At 38.1% G+C, this 18,702-nt stretch overlaps 1 protein-coding gene across 5 annotated transcripts in view; it reads left to right on the top strand.

Moving 5' to 3' along the window:
* Positions 1 to 18,702, top strand: part of SMC6 (structural maintenance of chromosomes 6) — an 80,995-nt gene that overhangs the window by 4,295 nt on the left and 57,998 nt on the right. For 4 of the 5 annotated variants that reach the window (XM_070236624.1, XM_023619482.2, XM_070236625.1 and 1 more), the window contains 4 exons: positions 4,709 to 4,851; positions 9,412 to 9,529; positions 11,588 to 11,693; positions 17,934 to 18,070. In XM_070236624.1, the coding sequence (XP_070092725.1) occupies positions 4,714 to 4,851; positions 9,412 to 9,529; positions 11,588 to 11,693; positions 17,934 to 18,070 (499 nt within the window). In that variant the 5' untranslated portion in view covers positions 4,709 to 4,713. Of the gene's footprint in view, positions 1 to 4,708; positions 4,852 to 9,411; positions 9,530 to 11,587; positions 11,694 to 13,221; positions 13,310 to 17,933; positions 18,071 to 18,702 lie in introns of those variants that run through there. The other variant, XM_023619484.2, reaches the window with a different exon arrangement.

Genomic DNA, 18,702 nt, shown 5'->3' on the forward strand with positions numbered 1-18,702 from the left:
ATGAACCCTTGGTTATTGATTTTTCCTCTTGAACTTATTTTTTATTGATAGTCTGCATATTTGTTACTGTTTGTGCTCTGGTGGAGTTTGCTTCCTGTAAGGGAGGAATGATATGTTCCTTAATTCTGATTTTTTAATTGTAAATAAACAAACATTAAAAACTATGAAGAGCTTTGTGGGTATATTGAAAACCGTAGAGGAGCTTTTTTTCCCTTTTTTGTGTATTCCAGAATATTTAAAAATATTTTTCCTTGCATCTGTTTATATGCCTTTTTAGTCTATTGGAAACAGTTTTACTATTTTGACCTGTATCTAACTCTCAGGATGTTCATATGTGTTTTTCAAAAATCCAGTCTCATTACTTTACACAGTGATTCCTATTTTAAAAGGTAGGATGCTTCAGTGTCTGTTAGATGCAAGTTACCATGGTAACCTAACAGCAAACTGCAAATCCCAGGCCAAGCACAGCAAACAAAACATCCTGGTTGTCATGTAGCACACTATCTTCAGTGTAGTACAGAATCTCACATACAGTGTAAGAAGCTTATCCCGTTTGCCTTCATTCTCCTCCCTCCCCTCAATTTTACTTGAAAATGGTAAAATACTAAAATCAGTCAGCTGATGTGTGAGTGCCTGCTCACTGTGTATCGTGTATTAGGCATTAATAAGAACTGTATCTAAAAGGGCGTTTGCTGTTGGGAAAAACAACAAGTCATGCTGCCTCTTTGCTCTTTTATAATAAATAAATTACAGCTCAGTAATTGAGAAGGGAATAGAGGATGGGTGGGAGAGAAGAAAATGTTCTTGGGGAAATAATGGCCTGTTGGTATGCTAGAGAATTTAAATTAGCAACAAGCTGAAGCTGAAACTAATGTACATTGATTCTTGTTATTAAATAATTTGAGAAATATGTTTGATTTTTAAGTTTTGACTTCTGTAGGAGATTTAAAATAAACATTAAATTATTGGTGAAAAAGATGTTGAATATTTTATGAATGTGTTGGTAATGTTAATATTGTCTCAAAAGGCATTTGTTTAGGATAAGTGTCCTTCGGATATTAGCTAATGTACCTTTTAAATGATATTTAATTTATCATGATAAGTTAGGTTCTTCATTGCCTTCAGGATAGAATAAAGTCCAAGTTTTTTTTTTTACAACAGTACTTTCAAACTTTAAAGTGCTTATGAATCACCTGAGATCTTGTTAAAATGAAGATTCTCGTTCACTTGGTTGAGGGTGGGACCTGAGATTGTGGATATCTAGCCCGTGCCCAGGAGATGTAGGTGATACTTGCTGGTCGTTGGACCACACTGTGAATATCCAATCTAAAGCCCTCTGCTGCTCTAATTTTATCGCTTGCCAGCTATGCCTTATAACTTAACGGCGTTGTGTCTTGGACTTGCTTATAGTATCCATATAGCAGCAGTTTGCAAAGTGTGGCCCAGGGATCCATGAGACTCTTTCAAAGGGTCTACAAGGTCAAAATTGTTTTCATAATAATAATGAGATGTCATTTGCCGTTTTCATTCTCATTCACTTATGAGTGTACGGTGGAGTTTTCCAGATGTTAGGAGACATGTGATCACATTTCTCTGACAACTGATAGAAGGTGTAGTTGTGTGTTTTTTGTTTTAAAGTTTCTCAGTTTTACCTTCTAATATGGTAAATATTGATAGATATGAACAAAAGCTCTTTGAGGTCCTTAGTACTTTGTAAGAGACCACAACCTTTGAGATCTGCTGCCCTGTGGTACTGGGCCACCGACAGATTCAAACCTAGAACTTTACCAGAACTCTTTTCTTAGCTGCAGTGACTGCTGGGTGGGGGTGCGAATTTCGGCTCCCTTCGTGGTCTCCATGGCCACTGCAGTCGGCTGGTGTCCTTGCCTCTCTGGGTAGTGGTAGTGCCTCCTCTGACATCATCCAGGAGGGAATGGGAGTAAGTAACACCCTATTACTGCTTGGTGGGGGTGGACGTCTAGGCTCTCTAGGTGGTCTCCACCGACACCAGTATCATGGCTGCCTACGTGGCCTACGTAGCCTTCTCTGACACTAGCCTTTTGGGATATTGAGATACCTCCTTCTAGCCTCACCAGGGTGGAAGTCCAGGCTATCCACTTGGCCTTGGCTGGCATTGGGGGGGGAAGGAGGGGCCGCAGTTTTTTCAGTGGTATTTAATTGGAGTAGAGCAATTAGTGTCTAAAAGTTTTCTGTTTTGTTAGGCTGTCCTTTTCCTGGTCCTTTGGCTAGAGAGAGCAAGCTTTCATTAGGCCTTTTCTTCCCCACTGCACCTGTTGGTGTTTCCTCAGTTGCTGGCTTCTCCAAGTATGGGATATTTGAGGCAAAACAAAAACTCAGGGAACTCGCCATGGTGTCATTTCTTGGGTCCTGAGGTCCCTAGCCAGTCAACCTCCTTCTTTTTCAGAGTTGTCTTACGTTTATTTTATATATAATTTCCAAGGCTTTTAGGTTTACTAAGCAGGAGGAATAGGGAAAAGTACATCTATTCCATCTTCCTGGAAGTGGAAGTCTCTCATTGCTTTTTGGGGGTGGGGGGGTGAGGAAGATTGGCCCTGAGCTAAATCTTTTTCCAGTCTTCCTCTTTTTGCTTGAGGAAGATTGTCCCTGAGCTAACATCTGTGCCCATCTTCCTCTGTTTTGTGTGTGGGATGTCTGCCACAGCATGGCTTGATAAACAGTGTGTAGGTCCATGCCCGGGATCCCAACCAGTGAGCCCCAGGCTTCCAAAATGGAGCACTGTGCCGCCCGGGCTGGCCTCTTCTCATTGCTCTTTTTAACTTGTACTTTGGAAAAAAAGAATTAGAGACTGAACTAGCCCCACTGCATATCTCTTATATTTGCTTGTATAAAAATATGTGAATAAACTTTAAAATATTCACATTAGAGAAAAACTAGATTTGATAAAGCAAAGAGCTAGTTTCTAGAGAAAATGTTTAAAATTTAATTAAATAGAATTTTCGTGAAAGGAGTTAGGACTATGGATGAGGATTTTACAAAACATAAGGTAATTTCGTGTAGTAAATTTGAGGCTTTAAATTATCAATGTTTCGTAAAATAAAATTACAGAACAATTGATATAGAGAAGAGTAAAAGACCACTATACAAGAAAGAAATTGAAATAATTTTGTAAAATTAAAACAGACGCCACTAATAACTTTAACCTTAGTTCTTTCTCACCTTCAAAAAACAGTTAAATATCATGCCATAGAAGCGATTTTAGATCATTAAAAAGATGGGAAAACTACTCAGTTTATTTAGTGAAGCATGCATTGTCATAATAACAAAACCTGACAAAGATAGTTCCCCAAAACAATTCCTCCAGAATATGTATAGCTATTTGATATTTCTGCAAAATTTGTTCTGTCAGTGTGAGTTTGGAAAGCAGTGGATTAAAAAATTAAAGTGTGTGTGAATGTCTCTCTCCCCTCGCTCTCTTTTCCTCTCTCAAATTCTTACTTCTGTTCCCACACTTCTACTCATCATCTCTTTGTAATGCCATTCCACTAGCTCCCCACACCCTGCCAGCACACACATCCACCTAAGCCTGGCTTTCTTCCTCTGTGTGCACATCATCACATAGACCCATCATCTCTTCTAGTGAGAACTGACTAGAATCTTCCAGTCCAAATTCATGAGAGAGAACATCTCATTTAGTCTACTACTGTCCAGGTACCTGGTACAGGCAGGGTTACGATGGTGTAGTCCTTGGGGGACTTAAATGGGTTGAGACTGGAAGTATTCCTCATAGTCTTTTCTTGTATCTTAGAAATTTCTGATTACCAATGTCGTGGATTTTCCTCTCCATTTGTTCAGCAGACAGTTATTAGGTACCTATCATTTTAGGTCTTAAATGTATTTTAAAGAGAAAAGTGAAAGCAACAATCAGAGTAGTCATAATGTTTAATTTCAGTCACAGACTGTCAGCTTTGATTTGAGGTGTGGTATTCATCCATTTAGAAAATCTTGTGTGACTTTGAATATATTAATTTTCTAGGTATAAATTTTACAGTATATTGGTAAAAAGTAGACAATCAGCATGGACTAAACTGCTGGTGCTAGGGAGCAGTGCTTCAAATATGCTGCTTTGGGAAAATAACTTAAAAGTTTGATTCACTAATACTTTAAGCTTGTAAACATTGGATGATTGCTCTGGAATAATTTCATAAGGCATGATGCTGTCTCCCTTAATAGATCTAGGAAACTGGAGACCACAGTTTCACAAATAAAATCCTTTACCTTTTGTGAGTTTAGGAGTCAAAACATTTAGGGGGGCCCATATCAATAAAATCTTGGCCAGGAATAACTGAAGTAGAATCAGCTAGTATAGCATATGCAGATGATTCTTTTTGAAAACAACACACATTTTTTATCTTATCCTTCTGTGAGTTAGAAGCCCAACACATCTCCCTAGGCCAAAATCAAGGCGGCTGTAGGGCTTGCTCCTCTCTGGAGGCTCTAGGGACAATCTGTTTCCTTGCCTTTCCAGACCCTACTGGCCGCCTGCATTCTTTGGCTCACAGCTCCCTTCCTCTACGCAGATGATATTTTTACTTTTTTTAAAGTAAAAATGAATGGACATAATACTTAAAACTTAAGCGCTGTCTGATTTATTTTAAGTTTAATGTGTATGAAACAATCATGGATGCTCTACTTGATTTAATTTATTGATACTATAATATTTGTTCAGACCTGATGGCCAAAAGGAAGGAAGAAAATTTCTTCTCTCCTGAGAATGCCAAAAGACCGAGACAGGAAGAGTTGGAGGATTTTGATAAAGATGGTGACGAAGATGAAGGTACAGCTTCTTTCACTAATGGTGCCTCTACTTTGGTAAGTGCAAAATTACAAAATTAGGTTTTTTAATTGGCATGTTTCTCATGTTTGGTTTATATGTCATATTCTTAATAATTCAATACAGGAAAAGCAACATGATTTTTAAAAAGCTGAAAAGAACCTGACTAATTTTGAAATTTATGGTAATTATTAGAAAAAATTAGTAGAGAAAACAATGAAACAAACAACTGTTTCTTTGGAAAGATCAATAAAATTGACAAACCTCTCATAAGATTGACAAAGGAAAAAAGGAGACTACACAAATTACCAATATCAGGAATGAAGTAGTAGATATGATCATGGACCCTGCTGACATCAGAAGGATAATAAGGGAATACTGTTAACAGCTCTGCACTCCTAAATTTGACAGCTTCGCTGGAGTGGACCAATTCCTCAAAAAGCACAGAGTACCACAATTCACCCAATATGGGATAGAGCGTTTGAATCACTCTACAACTATTAAGGAAATTTAATTCATCACTTAAAAACTCCCAAAAAAGAAATCTTTGAGCCCAGTTGGTTTGATTCGAGAATTGTACAGATGTTTAAAGAAGAGTTAACGTGAACTCTACACAGTCAATTCCACAAAATAGAATAGGAGGGAACACTTTCCGATTCATTGTTTTGATACCAAAACCAGAGAAAGAAGGTACTGAAAAAGCAAACTGCAGACCTCATGGATGTGGATGCAGAAATCCCTAATACAATCTTAGCAAATAGAATTCAGCAATATATAAAAAGAATTATATATCACGATCAAGTAGGGTTTATTCTAGGCATGCAAGCCTGTTTTGGAATCTGAAAATCAGTCAGTTTAATTCACCATTTTAACAGGCTAAAGAAGAAAAATTACATGATCATATCATTTGGCGCAGAAGAAAACGTTTGACTGAATTTAACACCCATTCATGATTAAAATTCTCAGAAAAGTAGGGATAGAGGAGAACTTCCTCAACAAGATAAGGAGCATTGACAAAAAACCAATGGCTAATATTATTGCTAGTGGTGAAACTGAAATGTCTTTTCCCTAAGATCAGGAGCAAGGCAAGGATGTGCTCTCCTCACTGTTACTTAATATAGTTCTGGGAGATCTGGCCAGTATAATAAAGCAACAAAAGGAAATAAAAGGTATACAGGTTGGAAAGGAAAAGAAGAAAACTGTCCGTATTTGCAGATGACATAATTGTCTACATAGAAAATCTCAAAGAATCTACAGAAAAATACCTCTTAGAACTAATAAATGCATTCAGCAAGGTCACAAGGTACAAGATAAACATTTTTTTAGAAAGTCACTTGTTGCATATTAGCATTGAACACAGGGACATCTAAATTCAAAATATAATACTATTTACAGTCCCTTAAAAAAATGAAATACTTAGGTCTCAAGCTAACAAAATATGTACAGGACTTACATGCTGAAAACTGTATAATGCAGATGAAATAAGTCAAAGGGGACCTAAATAAATGGAGAGAGATACTTCATTTGTTCCTAGATTAGAAGACTCAACACAGAAAAGATGTCCGTTCTTCCCCAAAATTATATATAGATTTAATGCAGTTTCTCTCAAATCTCAGTAAGAGTTTTTGTGGATATAGACAAATTTCTTCTAAAATCTATATGAAAAGGCAAATGAACTAGAATAGCTAAAATAATTTTGAAAAAGAAGAATAAAGTGGGAGGCATCAGTCTACCCAATTTCAAGACTTCTGATATACCTACAGTAAATAAGACCCTGTGGTATTGGTGTATAGACACACAGATCAATGGAACAGAACAGAGAACCCAAGAATAGACCCACACAAATCATGACCAACTTATTTTAGGCAGTGGTTCAAAGGCAATTCAATGGGGGAGCAAGGGCCTTTTTAACAAATGGTACTGAAGGAATTAGACATCTCTAGGCAAAAAAATGAACTTCAACCTAAGTCTCATACCTTCTATAAAAATTAACTCAAAATTAGGTAACGGACTTAACTGTAAAACGTAAGACTATAGAACTTTTAGAAACAAACAGGAGAAATCTTTGGGATCTAGGACTAGGCAAAGAATTCTTAGACTTGACGCCAAATGCACAAACCATAAAATGAAAAATTGATAAATTGGACTTCATCAAAATTAAAAACTTTTGTTCTGCAAAAGACCCTGTTAAGAGGATGAAAAGTCTAACTACAGACTAGGAGAGAATACTAACAAACTACGTATGCTACAAAGTACTAGTATCTTGAATATGTAAAGGACTCTCAAGATTCAACAGTTAAAAGCAAATAATCCATTTTGAGAATGGGCAGAAGGCATGAAGAGACAATTCACTGAAGAGGAGGATAGACAGATGGCAGATAAACACATGGCATGATGTTCAGCATCATTCTTCATCAGGGAAATGCAAATTAAGACCACAATGAGATATTATTACACACTCATCAGAATGGCTAAAATGAAAAAAGCAGTGACAATACCAAATGGTGGCAAGGGTGCAGAGATACTGGAATATTCATATATTGCTGGTGGAATGTAAAATGATACAGCTGGCTATGGGAAATGGTTTGGCAGTTTCTTTTAAAATATTTAACATGCAGCTACCTACCTTGTAACCCAACATTTGTCCCAGAGAGAGCAAGATTTATCTTCACACAAAAACCTATACATAAATGTTTATAGCAGTTTTATTTGTATTAGCCCCAAACTGAAACAACCCAGGTGTCATTCAGTGAGTGAATGGTTAAACATACTGTGGTACTTCCGTCCATGGAATACTACTCAGCAGTAAAAAACCAGTGAACAACTGATACAGGCAACAATAGACAATTAGGCTGAATGAAAAAAGCTAATCTCAAAAGGTTACATTCTGTATGATTCCATTTATATAACATTCTTTTTTTTTTTTGCTTGAGGAAGATTAGCCCTGAACTAATATCTGTCCCAGTCTTCCTCTGTTTTGTATGTGGGATGCCTCCACAGCATGACTTGACTAGTGGTGTGTAGGTCCATACCCAGGATCCAAACGTGTGAACCTGGGCTGCCATGGTGGAGTGCTCTGGGTTTAACCACTAAGCCACGGGGTCAGCCCCCTATATAACATTCCTGAAATGGAGAACAAATTAGTGGGCCAGGGATTAAGGAGGGGGGTGGATTGGGTGGATTGGGTGGATGTGACTATGAAGGGGCAACATGAGGGATACTTGTGCTGATGGATGTCCTGTGTCTTGACTGTATCAGTGTCGGTATCCTCATTGTGATGTTGTACTACAGTTTTCAAGATGTTACCATGGGCAGAAACTGGGTAAAGGATTCACAAGATCTCCCTGTATTATTTCTTAAAACTATACCTGAATCTACAATTAGATCAAAATAAAAATTTATTTTTAAAAGTCTTCAACTGTGATTTCTGGTATTCTAACCATACAAAGATATGAATATTTTCTGCTTTTTAATAAGATACTGTCTAGAAGAAGGGAGTCAGGGAGTTTTTAAAGAAACTATTAAAAAAGCTGAAAACATTGTTCATTCTTCAAAAAAATTGGGAGGTTTGGTAAAATATGGTTGATTTATTTTGGTATTTCTAACTGCAAAGTGTGATCACTGTGTCCCAAATTCATGATTAAAACATGTATAAACCTTCTCTAATTTAATCCTGGTGTATGCTAATTATTTCTGATTCGCAGATTTAAAAACCATATATTCTTTTTTTTTTTTTTAGAAGATTGGCACCTGAGCTAACGCCTGTTGCCAATCTTCTTTTTCCTTTTTATTCCTTCTTCTCCTCAAAGCCCCCCAGTACATAGTTGTATGTTCTAGTTGTGAATGCCTCTGGTTGTACCATGTGGGATGCCGCCTCAGCATGGCCTGATGAGCTGGGCCATGTCTGTGCCCAGGATCTCAGCTGGCAAAACCCTGAGCTGCTGAAGCGGAGCGCATGAACTTAACACTTGGCCATGGCGCTGGCCCTGAAATCATATATTCTTTATATGTTGCCAAAGTCACACAATTATAACAAGTGACAGACATAGCAAATCACAAGAAAAGCAGGTTTTACCTTTTAAGAACGTGTGCTCTACTCTTTGAATTGTCTGTAGCAAATTCAGTGCTCAAACCATGGCTGGATTGTCATCTTTTGAAGTTTTACTACACCAGGGGGGATCTTGTCCCCCAGGGGACATTTAGCAATGTCTGGGTATGTTTTTAATTGTCACAGCTGGGAAATGGTTGTGTTATACCTGTGTCTAATGGGTAGAGGCTGGGTTTACTGTTAAACAGCTCACAATGCATAAGACAACCCCCTCCAACAAAAAATTTTCTGACTCAAATGTTAGTATTGTCTGTTTTAAGAAACCTTGTGATACGCTTATTAGACCCTTTAAGGACTTTAGAATGAGTGATTACTCATATAAGGTTCCTGTCTAATTTCATCTGACTCACTGATTGAAGTTAATATTATTCACTTTCTGTAATTTCTTTCATTGGTAACACTGCCGGTCTTTCTCCTGCCAGCAAATGCTTGATTATACTGAGTGAAGTAGACAAATTGATTGTTTTCTTTCATTGTTTTTTGTTAATAGACTGCAGCAGAAGTTGGAATAATTGAGAGTATTCAGCTAAGAAACTTCATGTGTCATTCGATGCTTGGACCCTTTAAATTTGGTTCTAATGTCAACTTTGTTGTTGGCAACAATGGAAGTAAGTGCTTTTGCACCGCTTATTTTTCTTTGAGCAGTGCTTTGAGATTAGAATGCATTAACTTTTTTAAACAGGTGACTATTAGTGCTTATAAATCCAAGTTTTAGATCTATAACTTGTGGTCATGAATATTTTTAGTATTTGCTTCCAGTCTATACTGTAAGAAAATAATAAGTTAACTCTGGGTTTGTTATTTATGCAGCAGAGACAAACATTTCCTGCTTATTCTTTTGAATCCATTTACCTTGGAATTCATCCACAGAAGAGTGGAAAAGCTGTCCTCCTTGTGATTGAGGCAGCCCTGTGTCTTACATCCATGAAATGTTGTAATAGAGCATGAATAAAGTGCCAGGGGAATCCAAACACGAATGAAACTACTTCTCACTGTTGGGCCAGTGAAAGCTTTAAGAGGAGATGGTATTTGTTTGATGCTTGAATGGAAATTCTAGATTCTTTAGGTCCCCTTGGAGGAGAAGCAGCTGAGATGTTCCAGGCAAAGACTGCTCCTCACCAGAGGTTTGGAGGGGTAGAAGTAGATGTGTATGGAGAGTGGTGAACTACCTTATATGGCTTTATCTTATACATGGTAGGAGGGGCAGAAGCTGACACTGGAAAATTGTGTTGTGGCTTATATTCTTGAGGATCTAGAATGCCGTGATAAAGATTTTGGGGTTTTATTCAGAAGTCACTGGGGAACTCATTAAAGTTTTTGAGTAAAGTGATGACAGGGTTGAGATTTATGAAACCAACTGGTCACATTGCAGAGAATGGATTAGAAGGGGGAAGACAGGAGTTGGAAAGACCAGTTAGGCAGCTCTTGTGATAGAGGAGCGAGGCTTGAGCTGCTGACAGCTTGACTGGACCAGTCCACTGGGAGAGAAGGCTTGCCAGAGTCTACAACTTTGACAGTGCTAGAATGCAAAACTGGCTATGTGGAGCTCCAGTCTGTTTAGTTGTTGTTCTTTGTTTTCCCTGCTCTATATTCAATCAACAGGAAAGTGTTTTCAAGGAGAGAATGGACAAAGGGATGAGTGCTACAGGGAGGTCACATGGGACAAAAAGTAAAGAATGGTGGGTTCTGCAGTTAGCTCTTTTCTTTTTTAACTTTTGAAAAGGTGCTTTTGTTATTAAAACTTAATAACAAGTAATAGAGGCAGGGAATTTGGAAATGAAGGAAAAGGAGAGAGGATAGGGACTTGAAAGACGTTCCAGGAACTAAATGGAGTTAGCCAGTGGTGTTTTGCTTAATTTGGGATATAGTGTGGAAGATGCTGGGCTTATAAGAGTTGATTGAATCGGTTGATTGTGGAGTTCAGAAAATAGTTACCATATTCTAAGTAATTGTTATAGACTTTGGAGTTTCAGCTTGTGATATTTCATGTCTGTCAGGGTGAAAAGAAGCACAGTTTTCAAAGAGCTAGCAAATGAATAATATTCAAATTAGGAATAATGGTCAAAATATTACATACAAACATCTGTCTTTATGACTGATAATTTTTTCGTATTTAAGTTCATTTATTTCTTCAACAAATATGTGAGTGCCTATTATGGGTTGATATGGGAGATACAGCGATAAAAAAGGCAACGTTCCTGTCCCTGTGGAGCTTGCATTCAAGGGATGTTAAAAATAGTTTCTGACTTCTGAGAATTTATGTAAAAGTAAATTGTAATTAAATTAGAGTGTAATAAAAATTAGATGAATTAAGTACATATGTGTAATTAGAAAGGTAAATTTATTTAACAGGCTGATGGGCTCGGATGAGAGTTTTAGGTTTGAAAGGTATCAACCATTTTTTCCATTTCCTTGTTAGCGGCAAAACTTATTCCTGAAATATGCTAATTTTTTTCTAATAGCAGCAGCTAAATATTTCACGATATATACAGCATTTTTTATAAGTTTCCTGCTTTGGTGCTGCAAGGGAATTATCACTGAAGCTTATTTCAGGGTCAGACTAATTCACATTTTCATTCAAAAATCTTTTTACATCAAATTATAGGAGTTAGCCTTTTCTTTTCTCTCTCTAATGAATGTGGTTTCTTCAACACCTGTTTCTTTAGGTGGGAAGAGTGCAGTACTCACAGCTCTCATAGTTGGCCTTGGTGGAAAAGCAGTTGCTACTAATAGAGGATCTTCTTTAAAAGGTTTTGTGAAAGATGGACAGAAGTAAGTGTTTGCTTTCTACTTGTATTTTTCAGTTCTTTAAAAAGAAGCAGCTACTTAGAGTCCCAATTCGTGTAGACATTAGAGGAAATGAACTGGCTTCCCAGCACTGGGACAGAGTATCATACATTTTCATTCCTTTCTCTTGCCACCTGTCACCAGCATGGCCCACTGTTGCCTGTTATCCTTTCCAGAGAGCTTGTGTCAGGTATTGACCTGTTGCTGCCCACTTACACTCTTGTTTCTGTTACCTTTCTGAAAGAACAAGCAGTGATAAACCTCTGAACTTGTTTAAAGGACTATTTATAAACATTGGACTTTCCTGGCTCTTGACCCAAACTAAGTGTCAGCACGTCCGCATTGATACGACACAGGTGAAAGCAGAGTCAGTGGCTGGCCAAGGTGTCCCTGCGCAGATCTTCTGCCTCCTGCCCTTTGAGAATTCCAGAAAGTAGTCCACTCTTTGTCTCTGATTTTGTATCCTTTACCAAGGTTGTTTGCCAATGAGTTTGATTTGAGGACCAGTTACAAGTCTATTTGTGATCCTTCTTGACCCTTGGTGAATGGTCTTTGACTTTACTTTTATATTTCTTTTTGTTATAGCTTGCATTCACATAACTATATATTAATTACACAATTTGCATTATCATAGATTGATGGCCTTTTGCCCATTAGGAGCTCTTTTCAGACTGATCCCCTTGTTCTTTTTGTTGTTGTTGTTGTTGCTGGGAAAAATTTGCCCTGAGCTAACATCTGTTGCCAATCTTCCTCTTTTTTTTTTTCCTCTCCAAAGCCCCCAGTACGTAGTTGTAAGTCCTTCTAGTTCTTCTGTGTGAGCCATCAGCATAGCGTGGCTGCTGACAGGTGAATGGTGTGGTTCCTCACCTGGGAACCAAACCCAGGCTGCTGAAGCAGAGTGCACCAAACCTTAACCACTAGGCCATCAGAGCAGGCTCCTTATTCTTTTTTTTTTTGAGGAAGATTAGACCTGAGCTAACTACTGCCAATCTTCCTCTTTTTGCTGAGGAAGTCTGGTCCTGAGCTAACGTCCATGCCCATCTTCCTCTGTTATATACACGGGACACCTACCACAGCATGGCTTTTTTTGCCAAGCTGTGCCATGTCTCCACCCAGGATCTGAACTGGCGAACCCTGGGCCGCTGAGAAGCATAATGTGCAAACTTAACCTCTGCGCCACTGGGCCGGTCCCCTTATTCTTTTTAATACTACCTCAGATAACTCTGAAGGGTAATCTTGTTTCTAATAACAACTAGATGTCCCAAACTCTGTCATACTAGCTCCCAGAGTGAGGCTACTCACACTGCACGTTCCTCCCTTGCATACCCAGTGCTTCTGGAACTTTGGTAATTAACAGTGATAACTTTTTTTTCATATAATAGACTTTCCTTCTACTCAGTGTTATATCCATTTAACTTCTCCCATTTTATTACTAAAAAATAGAATGGGAATGGGCTATGAATCAGGATTGAAGCTTTCTTATGTGTCTTTCAGAAACCTTAGGAATCCTAAGCCGGGTTCCAAGTTGACTCAGGAGAAGGGGGGAAAAGTACACAGAAAATCGTTTCCCATGCTCTGTGGCCTTGGAGAAGAACTATTTGGTAACAGTTCTCCAGCATATTTTCTGTCTCTACTTATCTTATTTGGGCCTCAGCCCAGCAAAATTTTCTCCCCCACAGTCTCCAAACAAAATTATGTCTGAAGTCAAAAGTTAGTTACTTTACCATTTTTAAGTTAATGGTCCCAACTCTGTTTCAATGCATTATACTTAACTATACTTTTCTTAGTTGTCCAAACAATCACCTAGTCTACCTAGCCAGATAACACATTGATCTTTCAAATAGACACTTCAGGAAGAAATTATTTTTTCTTTACCATTAAATGTTTTATGTCTTGATTAAATATTTTTTATTTTTTTCCTCTGGGAAGTACCTGGACCAAAGCAGAAACTTCTTTCTGAGACTTGTCCTTGAAATACTATTAAAGAAAAGAAAGCAAGAAAGAAAAAGGCTAGCATACACAAATCACCAACTTTTAAGGACACAGTTGCCTGTAGATAGGAACATCAATATATTTTAAACAATTAAAGTTAAAAGCTTTAACCTAAGCCCAGTTTCCTTTTTACTGACCTCGTCTGAAAAAGTAGCTACAGACAGCTTTTCTAAACCTATTACTATTCCTCTTGTCGTCTTCTTCCTCATTTAAAACATTTAGTATCTATAAAATTCTCCTTACTTTATAGTCTCTCATTCTGTCATCACTTTTTTACTGAAGCCCTTCATTAAGTTTTGCACTTCTATTAGTCCATTCTGCATCTAAAATCTATGTGGCTATCCCAATTTGCCTGAAGAATGTCTGTCAGTCTGGCACAGATTTGAGGTAGTCAAGGACTCTCCCCTTGCCTCCATATCAAACATTACACTCCCCGTTTGTGACACCTGATCTTTGGGCTGCCTTTGTGGGGGTTTCAGCTATCCTTAGAGATGCTTACCTAATATGGTTTGGAGAAGCCGAGAGCTGTGCTTCGAGACACTTTACCTGGGGCTCAGCCCTCTGATTATCCACTAATCCTTTCCAGTGATATGGAGACAGTGAATGAATTCTCCTAATGTATCTCCTCCCATGAAAACCTCTCTCAGTGACCCAAGGTCTCACGCTCCTAACTATTCAGCTTCTTCTTGAACATGTTCAGCTCACAGTTCCCTCTCTCAGCCTTTCTAAGACAGACCCTGGTGGCGTCGGGATCTTTGCACCAGTCCTGTTTTTAACATCAGCTGGGCATCGGGAGTGAGTTATGGAGGAGTGAAAACTCATACTCCTGCTGTACATTCCTGGTTTATTTAGTTCAGGTTACAGAACTTACTGCAGGTGAGCTGGCTACCCAGAGAAGGAGCACTGCATCATATTTTTACATGGCCCTTTCCTTGTTTCTCGTTCCCCTTAGTGTGTGCTGCTGCCAGGTATCTCTGTGCAGATAGGTTTTTCCAGAGTTTAGAAAGAAGCCAAATTCTTACTGTGGCCTTGCTTGTTTGTGTTGTCATTCTGAAAGAACCCTCACTGATAGTCTCTCTTTTCACTTAAGGGTCTCCTGGATTTATAGATGTTGGACTCTGTGACTCTTGACCCAAATTGAGCATCAGCCACATCACTATGGTGGGCGGACAGCAGTTAGTGCCCAGCTCACTTGTCCCTGTCTCCTTGTACAGGTTTTTTGAGCAGTTACTATAAGGTTTTTTTCTTAAGGCTTAATTTTTTGAATAACTTGCCTTTCTTATATTTGTTAAATTCATATAGCAACAGGATACCAGTGCGTCCAAAGTTCTCACAGTATTAAAGATAGCTTTCAAATGCAAGGAGTAGCTAGGAGTGAAAATAATAAAGTAGATGTTTGTTAATGAAGAGAGATGTTTGATAATTCAGAAAGCAAATATTTGTAGTCATTTTATTTTGTTTTATTTATTTATTTTTTCTGAGGAAGATTTGCCCTGAGCTAACATCTGTGCCAGTCTTCCTCTATTTTGTATGTGGGTTGCCGCCACAGCATGGCTGCCAACAAGTGGTGTAGGTCTGCGCCCGGGGAACTGAACCTGGGCCACTGATGTGGAGCGCGCTGAACTTAACTGCTAGGACACACAACTAGCCCCTCATTTTATTTTTAAAAGGTCTTCATGAGGTACATTCACATAATACTAGGTAATCACACTAGCTGACGAAATAAAATATTTTTACTCCATGTTGCAGGTCAGCTGCCCTTCCCCTATCATACTTTAGTTCATGGTTTTCAAACTTGACTGTTCATTTGAATCAACTCGGGAAGCTTTTAAAAATCCTGTTAATTATAACTTTTCAGGTGCATATCTGTCTTAATTAGGGATTTCTGATTAAAAAAACACACACACCAACCCACTCAGGGTAGCTTTAGAGAAGGAGATTCATCGTAGACGCAGGGATCTATATCTCAGAAGCTGCGGGGAGGAAGAACAATTCAGTCTTGTGAGTGAGCAGGACTGAGAGACCTCAGAACCAAGGATCTTCTTTGTCTGGGTCTTTTTGTGTGTGTCTCTGGCTTTCTCTGTGTGTCTTTGTGTCTAGGCCTCTTTCTCCCTCTCCCTTCCTTCAGTCCGTGCCGCAACTCTTGCTCTACCCCACCGCCCTGACCCTCCCTACGTAGTGGGCTGTACTTCTGTGTTGAGCTCTCCTCCCTCTCTGCTGCTGACAAGTGTGTGGATGTGTGAATGTGTTTCTCTCTCTCGCTGCCTCTGGGTTATGTGTGCTCTTGCTTTTTATTTCGCCGAGTCCTTGTTAGTCTAGGTCTTTGTGTGTGCAGGCATTTGTCTTACTGTCTTAGTCTGTAGGCTGTGCGTGTAAGGAAGTGCTCTAGTGTTCTCTTTGTCTCTGATTCACTGCCAGTATCTGTGGGGGTGTGTCCCTATCAGTCTGTTTCATTGGCTTCTCAAGAGCTTATCTGTTCTGTGCTCCTGCTTTTCTCTGTAGTCTCTGCAGACTTTCTACTTTACTTCCTCATCAGAGTATAATACCCCAAATTGGTTTCTCTAGTCCCAGAGGCCTCATAACTTTTTCCAGGCTCCAAGGAATTTCCATTTTTCCACTTGGTTGTGTCTCACTTTGGATTTGTTTTAAAAATGTTTCATTTTGAAGTAATTTTAGATTTACAGAAGTGTTGCAAAGATATTACAGTTTCTTTCACACCTTTCACCCAGTTTTCATTAATTTTGACAACCCAAATAACTTAAATAAAGTACTTTTAACAAAACTTTTCAATTAACATTGTTATAATATTATTAAACTACAGACTTTATTTGAATTTTACCAGCTTTTCTAAATTTGGATTTTTAAAGAAGAGAATCTGGCCCAGTTAGTGTCAGATTTCTCTATTTAGCTCAATCGCTGGAGGAGAGGAGGGGGACTGATATGGCTGCTAAGCCCTCTTTCTGCCAGGACGCTTACAAAGAAAAGGGTAGAGGAGCAAGAGCTGAGCAAAGCCTTCAGTGTGTCTGCTGTAATATCAGTTTACAGGGAAGTTCATCTTGAGTATTTTTTCCTACATTTCTTGCAATGGGAACAATTTTGGAGTATCATTACAAATTCACAAAAACAAGCATGTTCTATTAAAGATTTCATTTAATTACCAAGTAAAGTAATTTTGCATTTGAGGACTTTAGCAGTTTGGCAGATGTTCATCTGAACCAGAAAAAGTATTGTCTGCTTTTATGTTTAAGGAAATTATAAATATATATTCATTAATGCACTTCATTAGCATCTTTTCTTTGTTTTTCTACCAAGTCTTATTTTAACAGAGTTAGAGTAGAAAAATAAACAAAGGTTGATTTTTTCCTCTCTATAATATGTTAAAATATGCATGACTATAAATGCTTTAAACTTCTTTAAAACTTTAAAAATAATTCTTTTGTAATACCAATAAACTTTAAGAATTTTGGGCTTCAGTTTACATTTCTTGATATCAAATCCTCTGATCTTTTTATTGCTAAGTAATTGAAAAATTAAGTTATTTCCTTTGATTCTAATTCTCTTAGAAAATGTTACTTCACCATAATTCTTCATTATTCTTAAAGGCTTGCTGTCAGTATGGTGCCTTATCTTGTAATTTAGAGTAGGTATTATAATACCGATTACACATTGCTTATCGGAAAATGTATAACTTATCTACATGATTTGAAACAACCAAAACTTAAACTGTTTTTGTACAAATGTGGTATTTCTATTGTCGATAGAATAGTAACTTTTTTCTTTTTTCATGAGTAAGATTGGCGCTGAGCTAACATCCGTTGCAATCTTCTTCTTTTTGCTTGAGGAAAGATTGTCCCTGAGCTGACATCTGTGCTAGTCTTCCTCTATTTTATATGTGGGATGCCACCACAGCATGGCTTGAGGAGCAGTGTGTAGGTCTGCGCCCGGGATCCAAACCTGTGAACCCCAGGCTGCCGAAGCACGCAAACATAACCACCACACCACCGAGCCAGGCCCTAATTATTTTTTATAAAGCATCTCTTATTGTCAACTTTATTTTTTTTGTTAGGCTTGATATCTTTATCATTATCCTGTAGTAGCCAATCTGCCATCAACGGCTGGTGTAAAGCTAATTTTCAAATGAATTAGCCAGATTACTTGGGGGTTTTTTAAAATATAGGAACCTAGTATTGTAATTGCACTGTACCTTCATGTGACTTAACCTTATTGCTTTAGCTCAGCAGATATCTCAATAACGTTAAGGAATAGAGGAGATGATGCCTATAAAGCAAATGTGTACGGTAACTCTATAATTGTGCAACAACACATCAGCATGGATGGAAGTCGATCTTACAAACTAAAAAGTGAAACAGGTTTGTTATGAATTTCTTTTCATATAAGTTATTAGTAAATATCCAATTAAAAAAGAGTTAAGTGATTGTGCTATTATTCATTGAAAAGGCACTTCTTCCCACTCTCTTGACACTTCTTTCTTGTAAGATGATTGGTTGGTTGCATGTGTATGTTCATACGAATGTGTATGTACATGCATGTATTACACATAGTTGTTTTACCACAGGACATTCTACAGCAAAACCATGATTAGCAGGATTTGGGTCCGTTTGAAACAGGCTATGCCATTTTGTTCTCACCTGCAGACCTCCTTTCACCCCTTTAGTTTCTATTGCATGTGGAAAGAGATGCTTAGCAAAAGGTGGGAAAGGACATAAAGGAAGAGGAGATGAGTGTTAAGGCTTACTAAAGAGCTAGAGGAGGAGGAGGAGAAAAGGTTTAGCTGTGAGAAGAGAAGTACTATCCCTGCATCTGGTGCTTCTTCCTCCTCTGTCCTTGTGGTGTGATGGGTGCATCACCCCAGTTCATTCAGATATGTGTGTTCAATGGTGCCTGTCTTGATGACCTAATGAAAAGTAATTAATATTTGTATTTATAAGTAATTGCTCGTTTTTTTTTTCTATATTATTGCCCTAGAAACAATCTGGTCATT

Source organism: Equus caballus, chromosome 15, assembly GCF_041296265.1.
Source record: "Equus caballus isolate H_3958 breed thoroughbred chromosome 15, TB-T2T, whole genome shotgun sequence".
In the NCBI taxonomy this organism is placed as follows: domain Eukaryota; kingdom Metazoa; phylum Chordata; class Mammalia; order Perissodactyla; family Equidae; genus Equus; species Equus caballus.